Raw genomic sequence first — 25,745 nt, forward strand, 5'->3', positions numbered from 1 at the left:
TTTACAAATCCGAGGTTACGGATTTCCATGTCTTTTTATTTTTTCAGGTGACCCCAGGGGGGCTCCGTAGTTCCTGCACCTAATCAAAGCAGACTAGAACTGGCCTGCTCCATGCTGCTGAAAGGTGCCACGTTATGTGTGGATGTCGAGGCAGTGTGCAGCGGTTCCAGTTTTTATGTATGTCCTCTATGGACTGCCGTATTGTTCCCTTGTGTGCTTCACACCCTGAGCTCCATGCCGGAGGCTACGAGGCCGATACAAACTTAGGAAACCAAAAGTGTAGCTCCCCTCCGGTTAAAATCACGAACACAAGGCGTCCTTTCGGTTACAGGCATTTATTTTGCACATCCATGCCGTCAAACATGCCGTGAGAACTATAGCATAAAATACACAAAATCATAAAATGAGTTCAGTGCAATACAGAACATTCTCATAGAGAATAACCATAAAACAGATATCTAAACAAACACAAATATGTAGTTTGCATAATCCATTAACTTTGAAACTATAAGCTGTTAAATTTACGGAAAATTAACTTGCTAACATTCATTGAAACGTAGGTAGGCTATCACGTTGCTATCATGAACTCCGCTAGCATATCCAATAGCTATAAGCATAATGTAGAAAAACGTACAGATAACCTTGCATACCTCATTGGCCGCGTTAACTCAAGGGGAGTAAGAAAGGAAACCTTCAGCTTTATAAGTCTTCACTTAATTCCAACTTCATGAAACACCACTGCACAGCAACACAACCCAAAACAACCTCCTCAGTTGAAACCGGCAGGCGGTCTGCCTCTCGTGGTAATGCGCAACCAACAACAATAACCTGACCACACTGCAACACAAGAACACATGTTCCGCCATGGAAACACCAGACAGGTCCCCCTAGACATATGTGCCCAAAATAATTTATGTTAATCAACAAAGGATATACCTGTATTAAAAAACGTAAATTATTCTTATATTTAACTCAATCTATTAAATTAACTCAAACCGCATAACTGACTCTGATGGCAGCTACAAAAAGCTTTAAAACTCATGTTCCATGCCGGAGGCCATAAACGGCAATACGAAATGTCAAGACCAACAAATTAAGACTTAAGATCGGAGATTCAAATTTCACTGCTTTGTACTCTTTGTCGTTCATTAGGGGCCGGCAGCAGCTCCGCAGCTGGAGCACACAGCTCCAGTTCCATGCCAAACCACACTTACTAAAGTATGGGGCAAATAGTCCAGATGGTGGCGCTACAGCAGCGGCCTCAAGTTTAAAACTTTAGAAAATCATAAAAAATCAACAATCCATGCTACAGCGCTGTAATTTTCTGAGGTTATCGGCCCAAACAAGACAAAACTTTCATACACTCTTACCTATATTAAATTATGAAGTCCACCACTCTGTTTTTATTAAAAACTGTAAAACTAATTAATTCTATCTAGTCCCACATACTTGCACAAATTACATGAAAATCATTAGCACTATCACATTATCACATCACTACAGATCATCATTAGACCTGCCCAAATAAAACAATCGTTGGGTTTTTCATTTGATCAAAAATTGAGCCCACAGCTCATCAAAATGTCTGACTGTAAATGGTACTGTACACAGCCACGGTGAATTGCTGCTTACTTGATGTCCAATCTTCAGGTAAAAAATAGAAAATATTTTCCTGTCTTGGTAGATGAAACGTACAAAATTTCTCAAGTTCTATCTGAAAAACAGAATTTTTTGAAAATGATTTGAATTCTGCCTTTATGGAAACCATTGTAGTAAATGGAAAATGGAGCATCTTTAAACATCACTTATTCGCTTATGGAGCATTCCATACTTGTACAAATAAATTACGTACAGCTCTATGTTGTCTAGATAAAGTATGCAAATTCTCAGAATTTTATCTTGAAAACGGAATATTTCACACTAGCTTGAAATCTGCCTTAATATGGATGGACAGATCTTATCATGCACCCTGCTGGTTGCCTCAGTCATAGCGTGACGCCTCCTGTCTTTAAAATCACTGACAGATAGCTCAACAAGTTCATGACTTGCCCTTGGTGTCAAAGGTTGTGAGTTTGAGTCCTGGGTGATGCTGAGTAAATGTGCTTTGTTTGCTGTAACTCTCTTTTTCCTCTTACGCTACATCTGGCCGGCCCCGCCCATGACCGCTTGCAGTCCTAGTTTTATTCTGTCTCTCTACAAGCCACATAGCCTACTCTGAAGTGGAACCTCCTTTTTTTATTGTTAACATTGTTGACTACTGTTTAAAAGTTATTTTAAGAACAACTTTACTTTAATCTATTAATTAGTAAAAGTTAGAGAAGTCAGAAGCTCCAGTCATCTCTCTCAGCTGACCACCGACCAGCCCACTGAAGTCTGTGACTTTCTGAACTGTTGGTTTGATCCACTGTTTACAAATCTTGTGATTTCATGTTTGATTTATTGATCGGTAGTCTTTAAGTATTTCCCTCCGAAAATTCACCTAAATGATCATTTCACAGCTGTTCTTTAAAAAGAAATCTCCCAGGGGGCACGGCCCCGGACCCCCGGGTTGGTGTTCTTGGGGACTATGCATCTCAAACCCCCCAATACTCAAACCAAAGTTACACCTTTGTGTATGCATTAGCATACACAAATACAATACATACATTTTTATTGTGTGTATTTAATTGTGTGCCATATTTAAACTACTGGCTGCCTAAATTTCCTCCGGGATTAATAAAACTATCTATCTATCTATCTATCTATCTATCTATCTAATGCTTACTATTGCAAAACAAATTTCCCTGTGTGATAGTAAAGTATTCTGTTCTGTTCTATTCTAGTAGGACTTGGACATTTTAGTACTCTTTCCACCACTTCATTTTAGCTTCCAGAAACACAGTAAAGAAAGGGAGGTTTAATTAAAAGATGTTAAACATTTAGGAGTTTCTTCCTTTTCTTTTTAAACTTTGCTCGGCCGAAAGAACCATCAACTAACTGAATGAAGAATTGTGCAGTTTTTGAAAACCACGGCATTATAACCTTTTTACATTGACCTGTAGAGGGAGGTAACACGCCTGGAAGCGTCTAAACTACTGCAAAAAAGAAGCGTGAAGGAAAGGTGGAGTCAGGAAAAAAGCTTTGTGACGTTGCGCAAGATGGCGGACGGTGTATGCAAACATGCTTGAACGAGACCTACTTTCCGATTTTTTCCTTTCAAAAGTATAGTTTACAACTTCACCTGACCAACAGAAGACTCTGTATGTATGGATGATACTATCACGGATAAAGAAGCTGGAGCCGAGGCTCCGTTTAGCTCTGAGAGGAAGAAGAAGAAGCTCCTCTCTCTCATGGATTCAGATGAATGGTTTAGCTGTGCAGCTATTGGAGCTTTGAAGGACAACGTTTGTCAGTAAATAGTTCAGGAGGAAAAGTTCCTGTCACTGTGTGAAAATGTCTAAAGTCCAAAAGCTGAGAGCGTTGGTGAAGCAGCGACTAACTGCGGCTGTTGAAGAGATATTTGGGCTGTTTGAAAGAACGATAGCAGAGTACGAGGAGGAAGCTTCTCGTTCAAAAGAGGAGATCGACCGACAACGAAAGCTGCTGGACGCTGTTTTAAATCCTGAAGTGCGGTTACACAGAGCAGGTTTGTGACAATTAAGTGTTACTTTCACATAAATAATCAAATAATTCACACACATGCTATGATATTCTTGTGAGCAAAGCAGGGCAGTAGACCATGGGCGTCATTGTTTGCGGACACAATTTGGCCAGCGGTCTGTGGGTTTTCTTCTACTTCTGATCCACAAAAGGTGATTTTATTAATCCTAAAACCAGAGCTCCAGAGTGTTACCATTTAATTGCATTATGTTACTTTTTATCCCCGCGACAGCAGCGGCTCTATGGGTCACTTTGTGGTCGTTCTTTGTTCACCATTTTATGGTCACGTGGGTAAAAGTGTGCCGCAGGCAGTTAGACTGCAGGCTCTCAATCGGGAGAACAGAGTACGATTCCCGGCAGGGACGCTTCCACAAACTTCAGCGTCGCGGTCTTGGTCTTGTTTCTGGTACTGTGTGTGACTCCAGCACACTGTAACAATAACAGTTTTCTACACAGTCTGTGTTCTACAGATAGAGAACACTTTTTAGCTAGTTTACAGTTAAACATAACCTCTTGACTAAAGACTGAAATGTTTTACAAGGGAGAGAATGGAATTAAATGATTAGAAGTTGCCAAACCAAACAAGGATATTTAGGTCAATTTTTTTTTCTTATCTGACTTCCCAGCAAACATTTCCTCAACCTATGTCGAGGCCAACAAGTCTAATAGACGTCGACTTACAACGTGACTTTATTTCGACCATTTGCCGACATGACAGCATATAATCTTAGGGGGAATGGTGATTTCAAGGAAAACTTGTTTTCGATTCACATCTAGAACGATTAACTATAATGGTAATGGTACGACTTTAACATACGGTGCTGTAAGAACAGGGTAGCTGTCGGATATTGCAAGACGAATGCGAGTACCGTTGATAGAACTTGCAGAACTTACCATTTGGTGATTCACAGACCAGCAGAGCAGCAGCAGCAGAGTCTGAAAGTGAAACTTCAAATTCCACAATTTGCTCCATAGGCTACTCCTGTGTTAGTAGGCTAATTCAGCTGTGATGTCATCGTAGATTGACATGTAATTCTGACAACTGATTGGACAGATACTCTCCAGGGAGATCAGACCCACGTTGGGAGTGGGGACACACAGAACCGAATGAACCTCGGCACGCATGCGCGACCCGAACCGTGTGTGGCGAACCGAACGGTTCCATTTTTTTCCGGTATCCGTTCACCCCTACTGTCGACCTTATAATTATGAACTACTACCCGGTGCTTACAGGACAGTGTTTCCCACAGAATTCAAATCTATTTGTGGTGGGTAGTGGGGGTGGTATCTAATGTACTCCATTTTAAATAGGTCCATTTGTCAAACAAATAACTAGCCTGTAAATATGTAAAGTGCTTCCTTTTCAATGTTGTGTCAAAGAATGTTACTTCAAAATAGAAACAGTGCTACACTGTTCTGTTTGTTGATTGCTTTTGTCTACAAGGCACAGAAAAATAGAAATAAGGCCCCTTTTACAGAAAAATAAGCTTTTCTGCCCCTCTGCCCTGTTGCATCTCTCTGTGCTGTCAGTCTCACCTGTATCTTTACATCGTTACATTACAGAGGAGAACAGACGGCTCTGAATCGAATCGTGAGATACCACAGCATCCCATTCCCAGTAACAAGTTTAGATTGACTTACAGTCACAGTTTTCCTTAATGTGAATATGTCTGTATTTCAGCCATACCTCCAGACCTCCAGCAGCTGTTGGTCAGTAAAGAAGAGGTTCCCCCTGAGCAGCAGGAGTGGAGCCCCAGTCTGGACCAGGAGGACCCAGAGCCCCCACACATTAAAGAGGAACAGGAGGAACTCTGGACCAGTCAGGAGGGAGAGCAGCTTCAAGGGCTGGAGGCTGATATAACCAAGTTCCCATTCACTCCTGTCCCTGTGAAGAGTGAAGATGATGATGAAGAGAAACCTCAGTCCTCACAGCTTCATCAAAGCCAAACTGAGGAGAACAGAGAGGCAGAGCCTCTAGCCAGCAGCTCAACTGAACAGATGAAAACAGAAGCTGATGGAGAGGACTGTGGAGTATCAGAACCAGCCAGGAACTTGGATCCAGCTAGTGATTTACAACCAATTAGTGATGGAAACACTTCAGACTCTTCTGAACCTGCACCTCAAGACAGTGATGATGATTGGATGGAAACTAGTGAGCCTCAGTCAGGTTCAGACTCACGGCAAAACAGTGAAGTACTTGGGAAGAAACGCTTTAGTTGCACAGTTTGTGGTAAAAGATTTGACCGCAAGGGAAATGTGCTGATTCACATGATAGTCCACACAGGTGAGAAACCATTTAATTGCTCAGTCTGTGGTAAAAGTTATGGTTATAAAGGACACTTGAAGTCACACATGAGAATCCACACAGGTGAGAAACCATTTAATTGCTCAGTCTGTGGTAAACGTTTTGGTTATAAAGGACACTTGAAGGCACACATGAGAATCCACACAGGTGAGAAACCATTTAATTGCTCAGTCTGTGGTAAAAGTTTTGGTCGTAATGCATACTTGAAGGAACACATGAGAGCCCACACAGGAGAGAAACCATTTAATTGTTCAGTCTGTGGTAAAAGTTTTCGTCAAAATACACAGTTGAAGACACACATGAGAAACCATACAGGAGAGAAACCATTTAATTGCTCAGTCTGTGGTAAAAGTTTTGTTTGTAAACAATACTTCATGAGACACATGAGAATCCACACAGAAGAGAAACCATTTCATTGCTCAGTCTGTAGTAAAAGGTTTGTTTGTAAACAATACTTCATGAGACACATGAGAATCCACACAAGAGAGAAACCATTCAAATGCTCAGTCTGTGGTAAAAGTTTTTGTCATAAAAGAAACTTGAAGAGACACATGAGAGTCCACACAGGAGAGTGACCATTTAATTGCTCAGTTTTTGTTGTGTGTGTGTGTGTATTAATGATATAATTCTGTTCTATGGTTGATTGTTGATTAGTTGGATTTAGTTAGGCTCTATCTATGTAAAGTTATTTGAGACATGCATGTGATGAAGAGTTATAGAAATAAACAAACTTGAACTTGTTGTAAAATGTTCAGCCAGAGTGGAACAATAAGTTTACACTTTTACACAACTTGTAGCTCCAGCTCAACTTTTGCACACCTGATTCGGTTCGGGTGTCATGAGAACGGGTGGCCCTAAATTGAATCAGGTTTGCAACAGTGCAGTTGCTGGACACATGGTATTTGAGGACTGGGCTGAGAAACACTGTTGTTGGTGGTCGAAACTGGCATTCTGATGTCAGTTTCATTTCGCTCATTTACAGGTAGTTTTGAAGCTCCTCTTTATAGATATCATAGTGGACCTGGAGTTTTGTTTTTCGCCATTTACCTTCAGTCTTTCAGCATTCTCTTTTCCGTTGTGTTACAGACAGGATTTCTCCAGGGTTCTTTTTGCTTACCAGAGATTTTCACCTTAACTGGTGCAATGTCATCAATGGCATTCCTAATTTGACAAAGTTTTCAACAAGGTTATTAGTACAATTCGCAGTGGTCATTGGTGACATGTGGCATTCATAAAAGCTGTTGATGTAGTGTTTTTTTTTTTATTTTATTTTATTTTATTTTTTTTTGGCCTAGCTTCTTGTTCCAGATTTATAGACACATCAAAGAAAACACAAATGATCAGATATGACAACATCAATAGCAGCAGTTTTAGTGATATTGAGACCCCTAGTGATAATCAAGTCCAAGGTATGCTCCTGATTGTGGGTGGGCCCCGACACATGCTGAGACAGACCAAAAGCCTCTAGCATGCTACTCAGATCTATAGCATGGTTATCATTTGGATTATCAATGATCACCCGATATAGGCAGACAATCAAAATCTGTGGAGATTTTGGACAGTAGTTCAACAAAATCGTCAAAGAAATTGTTAGACTGTTTAGGTGTCTATATTCAATCAGAAATAAAACTTGAAGAGTACATTTCAGAGTACATTTAAGTAAAAGCAAGGTATTCAAAAGATGTAAGATGTTTATCATTTATTTCTTTTATTTATGTTTTACCTATTTTATCTCTATCTGTCTTTTTTTTAAAGTCATTTTAAATAGTTGTGGTGTGTGGCCCTGAGCAAGTTGGCTTATGAGGATTTTTATGTATTTTTTCTGTTTTATGTGAAGCACATTGTATTTGCCTTGTGTATGAAATGTGCTATATAAAAATAAAGTTTGCCTTGCCTTGCGGCCATTAGGTGGCATCCCAATGTCTACAGACACACTGAACCAGGATTATTCACTCACCTCATGCTTCACATCTGTGACACGGTGTGTCCTTGTTTCAATATCGCCATCGTTTTTGCCACTTTTTCAATCCCGATACATTTTAGGTCCTCCACCATGTGCCCACTCTATAAAGTGGCAGGCTACAGGAAATGTCATATCTCCACTTTTTATGCTACAGGCTTTAGTTTACGGGATGTTTGACCAACATACTATATTTTGCACTGGCAAAATAAAATGTCTCACTTGGGTGGTATTACATGTGATTGGATACTTAATTTTGTACTCTGTATGTCTGCAATGGAAATAAAGTGATCTGCTATAGAACTATTTATGTGGAGTGCAACCATTTTCATTCAATAGCATAAAGACGACAGGCTAGAAATAGTATAGTAGTACTTTATTAATTTTAACTTTAGGTAGTGGATAGGACCAGAAATGGTATTAGTACTCTATTACTTACAGTTTAAGAACCTAGATAGGGCCAATAATGTGAATTTGCCCTTCAACAGATTTGACAGCAGCTGTCCTGCCCAGCTCTACATAACTAGTACTGCAACTACTATTAGTAGTATTATTACTACTACCCAACTCTCCCCAACTCCAGCATGTAATTGTTTTAGGCAATCCATAAATGTTTGTTATGGAGCCCACCCTGGGGTCACCTGAGGAAAAAAAAAAAAGACCTGGTAATCCATACTCACAGATTGGTAAACCATGCCCTCGTATTAAGGGCACGGTTTACAAATCCGAGGCTACGGATTTCCATGTCTTTTTTTTTTTTTCAGGTGACCCCAGGGGGGCTCCGTAGTTCCTGCACCTAATCAAAGCAGTCTAGAACCGGCCTGCTCCATGCTGCTGAAAGGTGCCACGTTATGTGTGGATGTCGAGGCAGTGTGCAGCGGTTCCAGTTTTTATGTATGTCCTCTATGGACTGCCGTATTGTTCCCTTGTGTGCTTCACAGCCTGAGCTCCATGCCGGAGGCTACGAGGCCGATACAAACTTAGGAAACTAAAAGCTTTACAACCCATGTTGCATGCCGGAGGCCATAAACGGCAATACGAAATGTCAAGACCAACAAACTAAGACTTAAGATCGGAGATTCAAATTTCACTGCTTTGTACTCTTTGTCGTTCATTAGGGGCCGGCAGCAGCTCCGCAGCTGGAGCACACAGCTCCAGTTCCATGCCAAACGACACTCACTAAAGTATGGGGCAAATAGCCCAGATGGTGGCGCTACAGCAGCGGCCTAAAGTTTAAAACTTTAGAAAATCATAAAAAATCAACAATCCATGCTACAGCGCTGTAATTTTCTGAGGTTATCGGCCCAAACAAGACAAAACTTTCATACACTCTTACCTATATTAAATTATGAAGTCCACCACTCTGTTTTTATTAAAAACTGTAAAACTAATTAATTCTAACTAGTCCCACATACTTGCACAAATTACATGAAAATCATTAGCACTATCACATTATCACATCACTACAGATCATCATTAGACCTGCCCAAATAAAACAATCGTTGGGTTTTTCATTTGATCAAAAATTGAGCCCACAGCTCATCAAAATGTCTGACTGTAAATGGTACTGTACACAGCCACGGTGAATTGCTGCTTACTTGATGTCCAATCTTCATGTAAAAAATAGAAAATATTTTCCTGTCTTGGTAGATGAAATGTACAAAATTTCTCAAGTTCTATCTGAAAAACAGAGTTTTTTGAAAATGATTTGAATTTTGCCCTTATGGAAACCATTGTAGTCAATGGAAAATGGAGCATCTTTAAACATCACTTATTCGCTTATGGAACATTCCATACTTGTACAATTAAATGAAATACAGCTCTATGTTGTCTAGATAAAGTATGCAAATTCTCAGAATTTTATCTTGAAAACGGAATATTTCACACTAGCTTGAAATCTGCCTTAATATGGATGGACAGATCTTATCATGCACCCTGCTGGTTGCCTCAGTCATAGCGTGACACCTCCTCTCTTTAAAATCACTGACAGATAGCTCAACAAGTTCATGACTTGCCCTTGGTGTCAAAGGTTGTGAGTTGGAGTCCTGGGTGATGCTGAGTAAATGTGCTTTGTTTGCTGTAACTCTCTTTTTCCTCTTACGCTACATCTGGCCGGCCCCGTCCATGACCGCTTGCAGTCCTAGTTTTATTCTGTCTCTCTACAAGCCACATAGCCTACTCTGAAGGGGAACCTCCGTTTTTTTTTATTGTTAACATTGTTGACTACTGTTTAAAAGTTATTTTAAGAACAAGTTTACTTTAATCTATTAATTAGTAAAAGTTAGAGAAGTCAGAAGCTCCAGTCATCTCTCTCAGCTGACCACCGACCAGCCCACTGAAGTCTGTGACTTTCTGAACTGTTGGTTTGATCCACTGTTTACAAATCTTGTGATTTCATGTTTGATTTATTGATCGGTAGTCTTTAAGTATATTCCCCCGAAAATTCACCTAAATGATCATTTCACAGCTGTTCTTTAAAAAGAAATCTCCCAGGGGGCACGGCCCCGGACCCCCGGGTTGGTGTTCTTGGGGACTATGCATCTCAAACCCCCCAATACTCAAATCAAAGTTACACCTTTGTGTATGCATTAGCATACACAAAATACAATACATACATTTTTATTGTGTGTATTTAATTGTGTGCCATATTTAAACTACTGGCTGCCTAAATTTCCTCCGGGATTAATAAAAATATCTATCTATCTATCTATCTATCTATTTATCAATCTATCTATCTATCTATCTATCTATCTAATGCTTACTATTGCAAAACAAATTTCCCTGTGTGATAGTAAAGTATTCTGTTCTATTCTAGTAGGACTTGGACATTTTAGTACTCTTTCCACCACTTCATTTTAGCTTCCAGAAACACAGTAAAGAAAGGGAGGTTTAATTAAAAGATGTTAAACATTTAGGAGTTTCTTCCTTTTCTTTTTAAACTTTGCTCGGCCGAAAGAACCATCAACTAACTGAATGAAGAATTGTGCAGTTTTTGAAAACCACGGCATTATAACCTTTTTACATTGACCTGTAGAGGGAGGTAACACGCCTGGAAGCGTCTAAACTACTGCAAAAAAGAAGCGTGAAGGAAAGGTGGAGTCAGGAAAAAAGCTTTGTGACGTTGCGCAAGATGGCGGACGGTGTATGCAAGCATGCTTGAACGAGACCTCCTTCCCTATTTTTCCTTTCTAAAGTATAGTTTACAGCTTCACCTGACCAACAGAAGACTCTGTATGTATGGATGATACTATCACGGATAAAGAAGCTGGAGCCGAGGCTCCGTTTAGCTCTGAGAGGAAGAAGAAGAAGCTCCTCTCTCTCATGGATTCAGATGAATGGTTTAGCTGTGCAGCTATTGGAGGATTGAGGGGCAAAGTTTGTCAGTAAATAGTTCAGTAGGAAAAGTTCCTGTCACTGTGTGAAAATGTCTAAAGTCCAAAAGCTGAGAGCGTTGGTGAAGCAGCGACTAACTGCGGCTGTTGAAGAGATATTTGGGCTGTTTGAAAGAACGATAGCAGAGTACGAGGAGGAAGCTTCTCGTTCAAAAGAGGAGATCGACCGACAACGAAAGCTACTGGACGCTGTTTTAAATCCCGAAGTGCGGTTACACAGAGCAGGTTTGTGACAAGTGTTAGTTTCACATAAATAATGAAATAATTCACACACATGCTATGATATTCTTGTGAGCAAAGCAGGGCAGTAGACCATGGGCGTCATTGTTTGCGGACACAATTTGGCCAGCGGTCTGTGGGTTTCCTTCTACTTCTGATCCACAAAAGGTGATTTTATTAATCCTAAAACCAGAGCTCCAGAGTGTTACCATTTAATTGCATTATGTTACTTTTTATCCCCGCGACAGCAGCGGCTCTATGGGTCGCTTTGTGGTCGTTCTTTGTTCACCATTTTATGGTCACGTGGGTAAAAGTGTGCCGCAGGCAGTTAGATTACAGACTCTCAATCGGGAGAACAGAGTACGATTCCCGGCAGGGACGCTTCCACAAACTTCAGCGTCGCGGTCTTGGTCTTGTTTCTGGTACTGTGTGTGACTCCAGCACACTGTAACAATAACAGTTTTCTACACAGTCTGTGTTCTACAGATAGAGAACACTTTTTAGCTAGTTTACAGTTAAACATAACCTCTTGACTAAAGACTGAAATGTTTTACAAGGGAGAGAATGGAATTAAATGATTAGAAGTTGCCAAACTAAACAAGGATATTTAGGTCTTTTTTTTTTCTTATCTGACTTCCCTGCAAACATTTCCTCAACCTACGTCGAGGCCAACAAGTCTAACAGACGTCGAGTTACAACATGACTTTATTTCGACCATTTGCCGACATGACAGCATATAATCTTCGGGGAATGGTGATTTCGAGGAAAACTTGTTTTACAGTGGTTTAACCAAATAAACACTGTATTCATTTACAAGGATATCATTTTGTAACATGAGTGCGAACAGCAATGTTTACACATGAATCGCAAAGGTTATTATTCTAAACGCAGTATGCTATCATGTATATGTCCAATATATAGGCTAAAATAGGTTTATCTTTTATTCCAGCATTTCCTCTAGTTGCCTTTTATAGGAACTATTTGTCCTTGCGCATCAATCAAACCGGTGAAATCAGGCGCTTTCAGCTGGTCAGGTGAGTTAACAAGGCAGTTCGATTTAAAATGCAAATTTATTTGCAAAGACGTAATGTACTTTTACCCTTTGCATTCAAAACTTTTGAGATTGAGGCTACGTTGCTTTTTTTTCTAGATAGCTGGTTTTCGTATTCGTAAATAAGAAGGGGGGGCGACACAGCTAGCATGCTAGGTATGTGTTCTTTAGTGGAAAATGAAACGTGCGTGTTCGTGTGGCAAAGCCGTTTTCCCGTGCATTAATCCTGTGAGCTTTTGGTTGTTTTCAGGACCCACTCTTCTCTATTTTCAAGTCTTTATTCATAGCGAGGGGGGTGGTAGCTTCTGATGTTGCTAGCTAAATGGAGCTGGTGTAGCCGACAGAAAGCCCTTTAGACTGGGACGCTAGATGGCGTTAATTTCCAACAGGACCTGGCCGCAGACAGGCGCCTCCGCCGTTCAGTCAAAACATGCTCCAGCATCAGAAGAGGCTCTGTCAAGATGAATATTTTTTTTTTTTGTGCCTTTTTTCCAGCTGCTGTGAAGAGATGGAAGGTGAAGGCCACAGGAAACAAAAAAGCAGCCCTAGGACTTTATTTTCAATGTTTTTTGTCTTTTCTTTATATCCTGAATGCTGTCTTAATAATATTATTTTAGCCCCTATATTGGCCATATACATGATAGCATACTGCGTTTAGAATAATAACCTTTGCGATTCATGTGTAAACATATTACAAAATGATATCCTTGTAATTTAATACAGTGTTTATTCGGTTACACCGCTGTAAAACAAGTTTTCCTCAAAATCACCATTCCCCATAAGATTATATGCTGTCATGTCGGCAAATGGTCGAAATAAAGTCACGTTGTAACTCGACGTCTGTTAGACTTGTTGGCCTCGATGCAGTTGGAGGAAATTTGGAGTTGGAGGAAGACAGGACGGTTGAGGAAATTGGCTGTACTGCCCTGCTGCATCTCTCTGTGCTGTCAGCCTCACCTGTATCTTTACATCGTTAAATTGCTAGCCTTTAACATTGTGACATTATCTACTTTGTTTTACTGCTCAGCAGCTCCTCTGGTCCAGACTGTCCCTGCTCCTCCTCAGGACAAGTCCGTTGCCTTCTTTAAAATATGTTTCTATATTAATCTGGATTGAGGGATCAAACATTCAGAGTTAAAAAGGTAATATTAACGCAACACTGACTAGCAGCTAGACCGCGTGCTAATCTCGGAAACCCTGCTGTATTCCGTGTAACGTTAGTTTTCGGGAATTCAGCCAGCCGTCTTCTTGACATGGAAAAAATGTGTGTAATGGGAGGTGAACAGACGGGTCTGAATCGAATCGTGAGATACCACATCATCCCATCCCCAGTAACAAGTTTAGGTTGACATACAGTCACAGTTTTCCTTAATGTGAATATGTCTGTATTTCAGCCATACCTCCAGACCTCCAGCAGCTGTTGGTCAGTAAAGAAGAGGTTCCCCCTGAGCAGCAGGAGTGGAGCCCCAGTCTGGACCAGGAGGACCCAGAGCCCCCACACATTAAAGAGGAACAGGAGGAACTCTGGACCAGTCAGGAGGGAGAGCAGCTTCAAGGGCTGGAGGCTGATATAACCAAGTTCCCATTCACTCCTGTCCCTGTGAAGAGTGAAGATGATGATGAAGAGAAACCTCAGTCCTCACAGCTTCATCAAAGCCAAACTGAGGAGAACAGAGAGGCAGAGCCTCTAGCCAGCAGCTCAACTGAACAGATGAAAACAGAAGCTGATGGAGAGGACTGTGGAGTATCAGAACCAGCCAGGAACTTAGATCCAGCTAGTGATTTACAACCAATTAGTGATGGAAACACTTCAGACTCTTCTGAACCTGCACCTCAAGACAGTGATGATGATTGGATGGAAACTAGTGAACCTCAGTCAGGTTTAGACTCACGGCAAAACAGTGAAGTACTTGGGGAGAAACGCTTTAGTTGCTCAGTTTGTGGTAAAAGATTTGACCGCAAGGGAACTGTGCTGATTCACATGATAGTCCACACAGGTGAGAAACCATTTAATTGCTCAGTCTGTGGTAAAAGTTTTGGTTATAAAGGACACTTGAAGGCACATATGAGAATCCACACAGGAGAGAAACCATTTAATTGCTCAGTCTGTGGTAAAAGTTTTCGTCAAAATAAACACTTGAAAACACACATGAGAAACCACACAGGTGAGAAACCATTTAATTGCTCAGTCTGTAGCAAAGGTTTTGGTTGTAAAGAATACTTGACGAGACACATGAGAATCCACACAGGAGAGAAACCATTTCATTGCTCAGTCTGTAGTAAAAGTTTTGGTTCTAAAATACAATTGATTATACACATGAGAGTCCACACAGGAGAGAAACCATTTAATTGCTCAGTCTGTGATAAAAGTTATACGCAAAATATACACTTGAAGTTACACATGAGAGTCCACACAGGAGAGAAACCATTTAATTGCTCAGTCTGTGGTAAAGGTTTTAGTAAAAATGAACTCTTGACTTCACACATGAGAGTCCACACAGGAGAGAAACCATTTAAATGCTCAGTCTGTGATAAACGTTATACGCAAAATAAACACTTGAGGTTACACATGAGAAGCCACACAAGAGAGAAACCATTCAAATGCTCAGTCTGTGGTAAAAGTTTTTGTCATAAAAGAAACTTGAAGAGACACATGAGAGTCCACACAGGAGAGTGACCATTTAACTGCTCAGTTTGTGTTGTGTGTGTGTGTGTGTGTGTGTGTGTGTGTCTATTAATGATAATGATTCATTCTGTTCTATGGTTGATTGTTGATTAGTTGGATCTAGTTAGGCTCATTCTATGTAAAGTTCTTTGAGACATGCATGTGATGAAGTGCTATAGAAATAAACAAAACTTGTTGTAAAATGTTCAGCCAGAGTGGAACAATAAGTTTACACTTTTACACAACTTGTAGCTCCAGCTCAACTTTTGCACACCTGATTCAGTTAGGGTGTCATGAGAACGGGTGGCCCTAAATTGAATCAGGTGTACGAAAGTGCAGTTGCAGGACAGATGGCATTTGAGGACTGAGCTGAGAAACACTGTTGTAGGTGGTCGCTGGCATTTTCTTTTCCGTTGTGTTTCAGACACAGCATTTCTCCAGGGTGCTTTTTGCTCACCAGAGATTTCCACCTTAACTGGTGCAATGTCATCAGTGGCATTCCTAATTTGACAAAGTTTTCAACAAGGTTATTAGTACAATTCGCAGTGGTCATTGGCGACGTGGCATTCATAAAAGCTGTTGATGTAGCGTTTTTTTTTTTTTTTTGTTTTTTTTATTTTTGGCCTAGCTTCTTGTTCCAGATGTATAGACACATCAAAGAAAACACAGAAATGATCAGATATGACAACATCAGTAGCAGCAGTTTTAGTGATATTGAGACCCCTAGTGATAATCAAGTCCAAGGTATGCTCCTGATTGTGGGTGGGCCCCGACACATGCTGAGACAGACCAAAAGCCTCAAGCATGCTAGTCAGCTCTATAGCATGGTTATCATTTGGATTATCAATGATCAACCGATATAGGCAGACAATCTGTGGAGATTTTGGACAGTAGTTCAACAAAATCGTCAAAGAAATTGTTAGACTGTTTAGGTGTCTATATTCAATCAGAAATAAAACTTGAAGAGTACATTTCAGAGTACATTTAAGTAAAAGCAAGGTATTCAAAAGATGTAAGATGTTTATCATTTATTTCTTTTATTTATGTTTTACCTATTTTATCTTTTTTTTTTTTTACGTCATTTTAAATAGTTGTGGTGTGTGGCCCTGAGCAAGTTGGCTTATGAGGAGTTTTATGTATTTTTTCTGTTTTATGTGAAGCACATTGTATTTGCCTTGTGTATGAAATGTGCTATATAAAAATAACGTTTGCCTTGCCTTGCGGCCGTTAGGTGGCATTCCAATGTCTACAGACACACTGAACCAGGATTATTCACTCACCTCATGCTTCACATCTGTGACACGGTGTGTCCCTGTTTCAATATCGCCATCGTTTTTGCCACTTTTTCAATCCCGATAAATTTTAGGTCCTCCACCATGTGCCCACTCTATAAAGTGGCGGGCTACAGGAAATGTCATATCTCTATCTTATCTAACTATCTCTTTTTATGCTACAGGCTTTAGTTTACGGGACGTTTGACCAACATACTATATTTTGCACTGGCAAAATAAAATGTCTCACTTGGGTGGTATTACACGTGATTGGATACTTAATTTTGTACTCTGTGTGTCTGCAATGGAAATAAAGTGATCTGCTATAGAACTATTTATGTGGAGTGCAACCGTTTTCATTCAATAGCATAAAGATGACAGGCTAGAAATAGTATAGTAGTACTTTATTAATTTTAACTTTAGGTAGTGGATAGGACCAGAAATGGTATTAGTACTCTATTACTTACAGTTTAAGAACCTAGATAGGGCCAATAATGTGAATTTGCCCTTCAACAGATTTGACAGCAGCTGTCCTGCCCAGCTCTACATAACTAGTACTGCAACTACTATTAGTAGTATTATTACTACTACCCAACTCTCCCCAACTCCAGCATGTAATTGTTTTAGGCAATCCATAAATGTTTGTTACGGAGCCCACCCTGGGGTCACCTGAGGAAAAAAAAAAAAAGACCTGGTAATCAGTACCCACAGATTGGTAAACCATGCCCTCGTATTCAGGGCACGGTTTACAAATCCGAGGTTACAGATTTCCATGTCTTTTTTTTTTCTTCTTTTTTTTCAGGTGACCCCAGGGGGGCTCCGTAGTTCCTGCACCTAATCAAAGCAGACTAGAACCGGCCTGCTCCATGCTGCTGAAAGGTGCCACGTTATGTGTGGATGTCGAGGCAGTGTGCAGCGGTTCCAGTTTTTATGTATGTCCTCTATGGACTGCCGTATTGTTCCCTTGTGTGCTTCACACCCTGAGCTCCATGCCGGAGGCTACGAGGCCGATACAAACTTAGGAAACTAAAAGCTTTACAACCCATGTTGCATGCCGGAGGCCATAAACGGCAATACGAAATGTCAAGACCAACAAACTAAGACTTAAGATCGGAGATTCAAATTTCACTGCTTTGTACTCTTTGTCGTTCATTAGGGGCCGGCAGCAGCTCCGCTGCTGGAGCACATAGCTCCAGTTCCATGCCAAACGACACTCACTAAAGTATGGGGCAAATAGCCCAGATGGTGGCGCTACAGCAGCGGCCTAAAGTTTAAAACTTTAGAAAATCATAAAAAATCAACAATCCATGCTACAGCGCTGTAATTTTCTGAGGTTATCGGCCCAAACAAGACAAAACTTTCATACACTCTTACCTATATTAAATTATGAAGTCCACCACTCTGTTTTTATTAAAAACTGTAAAACTAATTAATTCTAACTAGTCCCACATACTTGCACAAATTACATGAAAATCATTAGCACTATCACATTATCACATCACTACAGATCATCATTAGACCTGCCCAAATAAAGCAATCGTTGGGTTTTTCATTTGATCAAAAATTGAGCCCACAGCTCATCAAAATGTCTGACTGTAAATGGTACTGTACACAGCCACGGTGAATTGCTGCTTACTTGATGTCCAATCTTCATGTAAAAAATAGAAAATATTTTCCTGTCTTGGTAGATGAAATGTACAAAATTTCTCAAGTTCTATCTGAAAAACAGAATTTTTGAATTTTTGAAAATGATTTGAATTCTGCCCTTATGGAAACCATTGTAGTCAATGGAAAATGGAGCATCTTTAAACATCAGTTATTCTCTTATGGAGCATTCCATACTTGTACAAATAAATTACATACAGCTCTATGTTGTCTAGATAAAGTACGCAAATTCTCAGAATTTTATCTTGAAAACAGAATATTTCACACTAGCTTGAAATCTGCCTTAATATGGATGGACAGATCTTATCATGCACCCTGCTGGTTGCCTCAGTCATAGCGTGACGCCTCCTGTCTTTAAACCACTGACAGATAGCTCAACAAGTTCATGACTTCCCATGGTGTCAAAGGTTGTGAGTTGGAGTCCTGGGTGATGCTGAGTAAATGTGCTTTGTTTGCTGTAACTCTCTTTTTCGTCTTACGCTACATCTGGCCGGCCCCGTCCATGACCGCTTGCAGTCCTAGTTTTATTCTGCCTCTCTACAAGCCACATAGCCTACTCTGAAGGGGAACCTCCTTTTTTTATTGTTAACATCGGTGACTACTGTTTCAAAAGTTATTTTAAGAACAAGTTTACTTTAATCTATTAATTAGTAAAAGTTAGAGAAGTCAGAAGCTCCAGTCATCTCTCTCAGCTGACCACCGACCAGCCCACTGAAGTCTGTGACTTTCTGAACTGTTGGTTTGATCCACTGTTTACAAATCTTGTGATTTCATGTTTGATTTATTGATCGGTAGTCTTTAAGTATTTTCCCCCGAAAATTCACCTCAATGATCATTTCACAGCTGTTCTTTAAAAAGAAATCTCCCAGGGGGCACGGCCACGGACCCCCGGGTTGGTGTTCTTGGGGACTATGCATCTCAAACCCCCCAGTACTCAAACCAAAGTTACGCCTTTATGTATGCATTAGCATACACAAATACAATACATACATTTTTATTGTGTGTATTTAATTGTGTGCCATATTTAAGCTACTGGCTGCCTAAATTTCCTCCGGGATTAATAAAAATATCTATCTATCTATCTATCTATCTATCTATCTAATGCTTACTATTGCAAAACAAATTTCCCTGTGTGATAGTAAAGTATTCTGTTCTGTTCTATTCTAGTAGGACTTGGACATTTTAGTACTCTTTCCACCACTTCATTTTAGCTTCCAGAAACACAGTAAAGAAAGGGAGGTTTAATTAAAAGATGTTAAACATTTAGGAGTTTCTTCCTTTTCTTTTTAAACTTTGCTCGGCCGAAAGAACCATCAACTAACTGAATGAAGAATTGTGCAGTTTTTGAAAACCACGGCATTATAACCTTTTTACATTGACCTGTAGAGGGAGGTAACACGCCTGGAAGCGTCTAAACTACTGCAAAAAAGAAGCGTGAAGGAAAGGTGGAGTCAGGAAAAAAGCTTTGTGACGTTGCGCAAGATGGCGGACGGTGTATGCAAGCATGCTTGAACGAGACCTACTTCCCGATTTTTTCCATTCAAAAGTATAGTTTACACCTTCACCTGACCAACAGAAGACTCTGTATGTATGGATGATACTATCACGGATAAAGAAGCTGGAGCCGAGGCTCCGTTTAGCTCTGAGAGGAAGAAGAAGAAGCTCCTCTCTCTTATGGACTCAGATGAATGGTTTAGCTGTGCAGCTATTGGAGCTTTGAAGGACAAAGTTTGTCAGTAAATAGTTCAGGAGGAAAAGTTCCTGTCACTGTGTGAAAATGTCTAAAGTCCAAAAGCTGAGAGCGTTGGTGAAGCAGCGACTAACTGCGGCTGTTGAAGAGATATTTGGGCTGTTTGAAAGAACGATAGCAGAGTACGAGGAGGAAGCTTCTCGTTCAAAAGAGGAGATCGACCGACAACGAAAGCTGCTGGACGCTCTTTTAAATCCTGAAGTGCGGTTACACAGAGCAGGTTTGTGACAATTAAATGTTACTTTCACATAAATAATTCACACACATGCTATGATATTCTTGTGAGCAAAGCAGGGCAGTAGACCATGGGCGTCATTGTTTGCGGACACAATTTGGCCAGCGGTCTGTGGGTTTCCTTCTACTTCTGATCCACAAAAGGTGATTTTATTAATCCTAAAACCAGAGCTCCAGAGTGTTACCATTTAATTGCATTATGTTACTTTTTATCCCCGCGACAGCAGCGGCTCTATGGGTCGCTTTGTGGTCGTTCTTTGTTCACCATTTTATGGTCACGTGGGTAAAAGTGTGCCGCAGGCAGTTAGATTACAGACTCTCAATCGGGAGAGCAGAGTACGATTCCCGGCAGGGACGCTTCCACAAACTTCAGCGTCGCGGTCTTGGTCTTGTTTCTGGTACTGTGTGTGACTCCAGCACACTGTAACAATAACAGTTTTCTACACAGTCTGTGTTCTACAGACAGAGAACACTTTTTAGCTAGTTTACAGTTAAACATAACCTCTTGACTAAAGACTGAAATGTTTTACAAGGGAGAGAATGGAATTAAATGATTAGAAGTTGCCAAACTAAATATAGCATGATATACATGATAGCATACTGCGTTTAGAATAATAACCTTTGCAATTCATGCTTAAACATTACCGTTCGCACTCATGTTACAAAATGATATCCTTGTAATTTAATACAGTGTTTATTCGGTTAAACCACTGTAAAACAAGTTTTCCTTGAAATTACCATTCCCCGAAGATTATATACTGTCATGTCGGCAAATGGTCGAAATAAACTCACGTTGTAACTCGATGTCTGTTAGACTTGTTGGCCTCGACACAGTTGGAGGAAATTTGGAGTTGGAGGAAAACAGGACGGTTGAGGAGATTGGCTGTATTCGGTCGATTCACATCTAGAACGATTAACTATAATGGTAATGGTACAACTTTAACATACGGTGCTGTAAGAACAGGGTAGCTGTCGGATATTGCAAGACGAATGCGAGTACCGTTGATAGAACTTGCAGAACTTACCTGGTGGTTAGTGCTCATGGTCCGAGTTAGACAGTACTTACAGTTACATCTCCCAAGAGGTATCATTCAGTTTCTTTTATTATTATCAGTACCGACTAGGGGTGTAACTGTCCAGAAAACTCACGGTTCGGTTCCTATCGCGGCTTTGGGGTCACTGTTTCGGTTCGGTATATAGGCCTATATCTGGTGCACCACTGGGCAGGGGAAGTACAATTGCAAATTCCAATTTACACAATGTATTTATCTTAAGTTTTCCTGAATTAAAACTTTTTCACTGAAAATTAAAGTTCAGTATAACTAAATCAACAGACTTTCTTTCAAAAGTAAAGTAAATACTACTGGCTCTTTGTTATTTTAACATAATATCCCTGCATTGTAGGCTATATAGGCCAACAGCAACATAAAATGCAACCTTCAGTGGTTTTACTCCAGGGCATCAACATAAAATGCAACTTAAATCATGTAGCCTACCTCCTGAAATCTTCCACTACTGAATAGGGCTACAAATCTTTGCTATAAACACCCAAATAGTGATGCGCAGGTGAACCTGACCCTCGCATCACTACCCCAGATGTTTTAGCTACTGCTCTGTGCCTGTCTGAACTCACTGAGAGGTCGCTGCTGTGGGAACAAAAAGTTGTTTTGGTCCTACCGGCTCTCTGCTGCTGTGTGAGGTGAGCGACGTCGGGCTCTTCTGCGGCGCACTGCCTCAATATCAACATGGAAGCCACAAAATCGGTTTGTGGTTGGTCAAATTGATCCAAATCGATCTCTAATGCGCCAATGTGCGCATCACGTTATGTTTGCCATTTGGTGATTCCAGAGCAGCAGCAGCAGAGTCTGAAAGTGAAACTTAAAATTCCACAATTTGCTCCATAGGCTACTCCTGTGTTAGTAGGCTAATCCAGCTGTGATGTCATCATAGATTGACATGTAATTCTGACAACTGATTGGACAGATACTCTCAGACCCACGTGGGCCCACCTGTAAATATCTAAAGTGCTCCCTTTCAATGTTGTGTCAAAGAACCTAACTTCAAAATAGAAACAGTGCTACACTGTTCTGTTTGTTGATTGCTTTTGTGTACAAGGCACAGAAGAATAGAAATGAGGCCCCTTTTACAGAAAAATCATCTTTTCTACCCCTCTGCCCTGCTGCATCTCTCTGTGCTGTCAGTCTCACCTGTATCTTTACATCGTTAAATTGCTAGCCTTTAACATTGTGACATTATCTACTTTGTTTTACTGCTCAGCAGCTCCTCTGGTCTAGACTGTCCCTGCTCCTCCTCAGGACAAGTCCTTTGCCTTCTTTGAAAATATGTTTCTATATTAATCTGGATTGAGGGAGCAAACATGCAGAGTTAAAAAGGTAATATTAACGCAACACTGACTAGCAGCTAGACCGCGTGCTAATCTCGGAAACCCTGCTGTATTCCGAGGAACGTTAACTGTTCATTTTAGTTTTCGGGAATTCAGCCAGCCGTCTTCTTGACATGGAAAAAAAAATATCCCGCACGCCTGCGTGTGTAATGGGAGGAGAACAGACGGGTCTGAATCGCATCGTGAGATACCACATCATCCCATCCCCAGTAACAAGTTTAGATTGACTTACAGTCACAGTTTTCCTTAATGTGAATATGTCTGTATTTCAGCCGTACCTCCAGACCTCCAGCAGCTGTTGGTCAGTAAAGAAGAGGTTCCCCCTGAGCAGCAGGAGTGGAGCCCCAGTCTGGACCAGGAGGACCCAGAGCCCCCACACATTAAAGAGGAACAGGAGGAACTCTGGACCAGTCAGGAGGGAGAGCAGCTTCAAGGGCTGGAGGCTGATATAACCAAGTTCCCATTCACTACTGTCCCTGTGAAGAGTGAAGATGATGATGAAGAGAAACCTCAGTCCTCACAGCTTCATCAAAGCCAAACTGAGGAGAACAGAAAGGCAGAGCCTCTAGCCAGCAGCTCAACTGAACAGATGAAAACAGAAGCTGATGGAGAGGACTGTGGAGTATCAGAACCAGCCAGGAACTTAGATCCAGCTAGTGATTTACAACCAATTAGTGATGGAAACACTTCAGACTCTTCTGAACCTGCACCTCAAGACAGTGATGATGATTGGATGGAAACTAGTGAACCTCAGTCAGGTTCAGACTCACTGCAAAACAGTGAAGTACTTGGGGAGAAACGCTTTAGTTGCACAGTTTGTGGTAAAAGATTTGGCCGCAAGGGAACTGTGCAGATTCACATGAGAGTCCACACAGGTGAGAAACCATTTAAATGCTCAGTCTGTGGTAAAAGTTTTGGTTATAAAGAGCACTTGAAGGCACACATGAGAATCCACACAGGAGAGAAACCATTTCATTGCTCAGTCTGTGGTAAAAGTTTTCGTTGTAAAATACAATTGATTATACACATGAGAGTCCACACAGGAGAGAAACCATTTAATTGCTCAGTCTGTGATAAAAGTTATACGCAAAATAGACACTTGAAGACACACATGAGAAACCACACAGGTGAGAAACCATTTAATTGCTCAGTCTGTAGCAGAGGTTTTGGTAGTAAAGAATACTTGATGAGACACATGAAAATCCACACTGGAGAGAAACCATTTCATTGCTCAGTCTGTAGTAAAAGTTTTGGTTCTAAAAAAGATTTGATTACACACATGAGAGTCCACACAGGAGAGAAACCATTTAATTGCTCAGTCTGTGATAAAAGTTATAAGCAAAATATACACTTGAAGAGACACATGAGAAGCCACACGAGAGAAACCATTCAAATGCTCAGTCTGTGGTAAACGTTATACGCAAAATAAACACTTGAAGTTACACATGAGAAGCCACACAAGAGAGAAACCATTCAAATGCTCAGTCTGTGGTAAACGTTTTGGTCAAAATAAACACTTGACGACACACATGAGAATCCACACAGGAGAGAAACCATGTAATTGCTCGGTCTGTGGTAAAAGTTTTTGTCATAAAAGAAACTTGAAGAGACACATGAGAGTCCACACAGGAGAGTGACCATTTAACTGCTCAGTTTGTGGTGTGTGTGTGTGTGTGTGTGTGTGTGTGTCTATTAATGATAATGATTAATTCTGTTCTATGGTTGATTAGTTGGATCTAGTTAGGCTCATTCTATGTCTAAGTTTACACTTTTACACAACTTGTAGCTCCAGCTCAACTTTTGCACACCTGAGGCCCGTTCCATAAAGCGCGCTAAGAAAAGTGGGGATTAAAATCCAAAACCTGACTTGAATGAACCTTACAAATCAGTCGGGGCTAAAGCGGGCGGTTCCATAAAGCTCAATTCAAGTTCACGCAATCAGACTAATTCAAGACAGGTTCAAGTAGTCAAGATAATTGCGTGTGCACACCATTCTTAAGCAGCCCGAGAGGTCGATCATGGATCCAATCGATACACCATGGCAAAAAGCAACGGTAAAGAGAGAGCAGTGATGTTCACGGCCACCGAGTGGCGCTTATTAGTAGAAATATATGAAGAAATGAAACATATAGTAACCAAAAAAGGTAATACAGCTGCCATAAACAAAACAAGAGAGAACGCCTGGCAAGAAATTGCTGATCAATTGAATGCGTAAGTAGCAACTAAGTTAAAATGTAATAAAATATTTTGATACAACCAAATTAAATCTTGGGCACAAGCTTCATGCCGGAGGCTACGAGGCCGATACAAACTTAGGAAACCAAGAGCTTTACAACCCATGTTGTATGTATCTCATAATTACGACATAGTCTTCTTGTAATTATGACTTAGTATCATAATTATGAGAAACCACTAGACAGCACAAGGCGAGACAAAGGCCAGTTTGAATAAATGAGTCTTCAGCTGCTTTTTAAAGGCATCAACAGAGACCTCAGATCGTATGTCTATAGGAAGAGTGTTCCACAGTGTCGGAGCCACCACTTCAAAGGCACGATCCCCTTTTGTTTTCAGGCGGGCGCAAGGGACAGCCCTGGTCAGAGGACCTAAGTGACCTACTGGTGATACAAGGATGGAGCAGGTCAGAAATGTACACAGATGCCTGACCATGCAGGGCTCTATATGTGAAAACAAGAACCTTAAAATGAATCCTGAACTTGATGGGAAGCCAATGTAATGAAACTAAGATGGGTGTGATGTGAGTCGTCCTGCTGGACCTGGTCAACAGCCTTGCAGCAGCGTTCTGGACCATCTGGAGACGGTCCAGAGACGACTTGCTGAGGCAGGTGAAAAGGGAATTACAGTAGTCTAGCCGGGATGATATAAAAGCGTGAATGATCATCTCTAGCTCGGGTTGTGATACAACTGACCTGAGTTTGGCAATGTTTCTTAAATGGAAGAGGCATGTACGGGTCAATGATTTGATATGCTGATCAAAGTACACAGACTGATCAAATATAACACAGAGATTTCTAGGATTAGACTGTACAGCTGAAGAAAGGGACCCAATACACTGAGCAATCTTGGAAGCTATGCTATCTGAAGCAATGATAAGGACCTCAGTCTGCATTCAGCTGTAAAAAGTTGTTCGCCATCCAGTCCTTAATGGCAGTCAGACAATCATGCAAAACAG

General features: G+C 40.7%; 2 protein-coding genes and 1 pseudogene across 2 annotated transcripts; all 3 read left to right on the forward strand.

Moving 5' to 3' along the window:
* Nucleotides 1–3,881: 3,881 nt before the first annotated feature.
* LOC139911462 (uncharacterized) lies at nucleotides 3,882–6,780 on the forward strand (annotated as a pseudogene).
* Nucleotides 6,781–14,239: 7,459 nt separating this feature from the next.
* LOC139914935 (uncharacterized) lies at nucleotides 14,240–15,399 on the forward strand. Its single transcript, XM_071903370.2, has one exon. The coding sequence runs from the start codon at nucleotides 14,278–14,280 to the stop codon at nucleotides 15,241–15,243; it is 966 nt and encodes a 321-aa protein (XP_071759471.2). The 5' UTR covers nucleotides 14,240–14,277; the 3' UTR covers nucleotides 15,244–15,399.
* Nucleotides 15,400–23,288: 7,889 nt separating this feature from the next.
* Nucleotides 23,289–24,192, forward strand: LOC139914929 (uncharacterized). Its single transcript, XM_078284542.1, has 2 exons — nucleotides 23,289–23,898; nucleotides 23,987–24,192. Exons 1-2 carry the CDS (start codon nucleotides 23,289–23,291, stop codon nucleotides 24,190–24,192), a joined length of 816 nt encoding a protein of 271 aa, XP_078140668.1.
* The last annotated feature ends 1,553 nt before the right edge of the window (nucleotides 24,193–25,745 follow it).

This window comes from Centroberyx gerrardi, chromosome 7, assembly GCF_048128805.1.
Source record: "Centroberyx gerrardi isolate f3 chromosome 7, fCenGer3.hap1.cur.20231027, whole genome shotgun sequence".
In the NCBI taxonomy this organism is placed as follows: Eukaryota; Metazoa; Chordata; class Actinopteri; order Beryciformes; family Berycidae; genus Centroberyx; species Centroberyx gerrardi.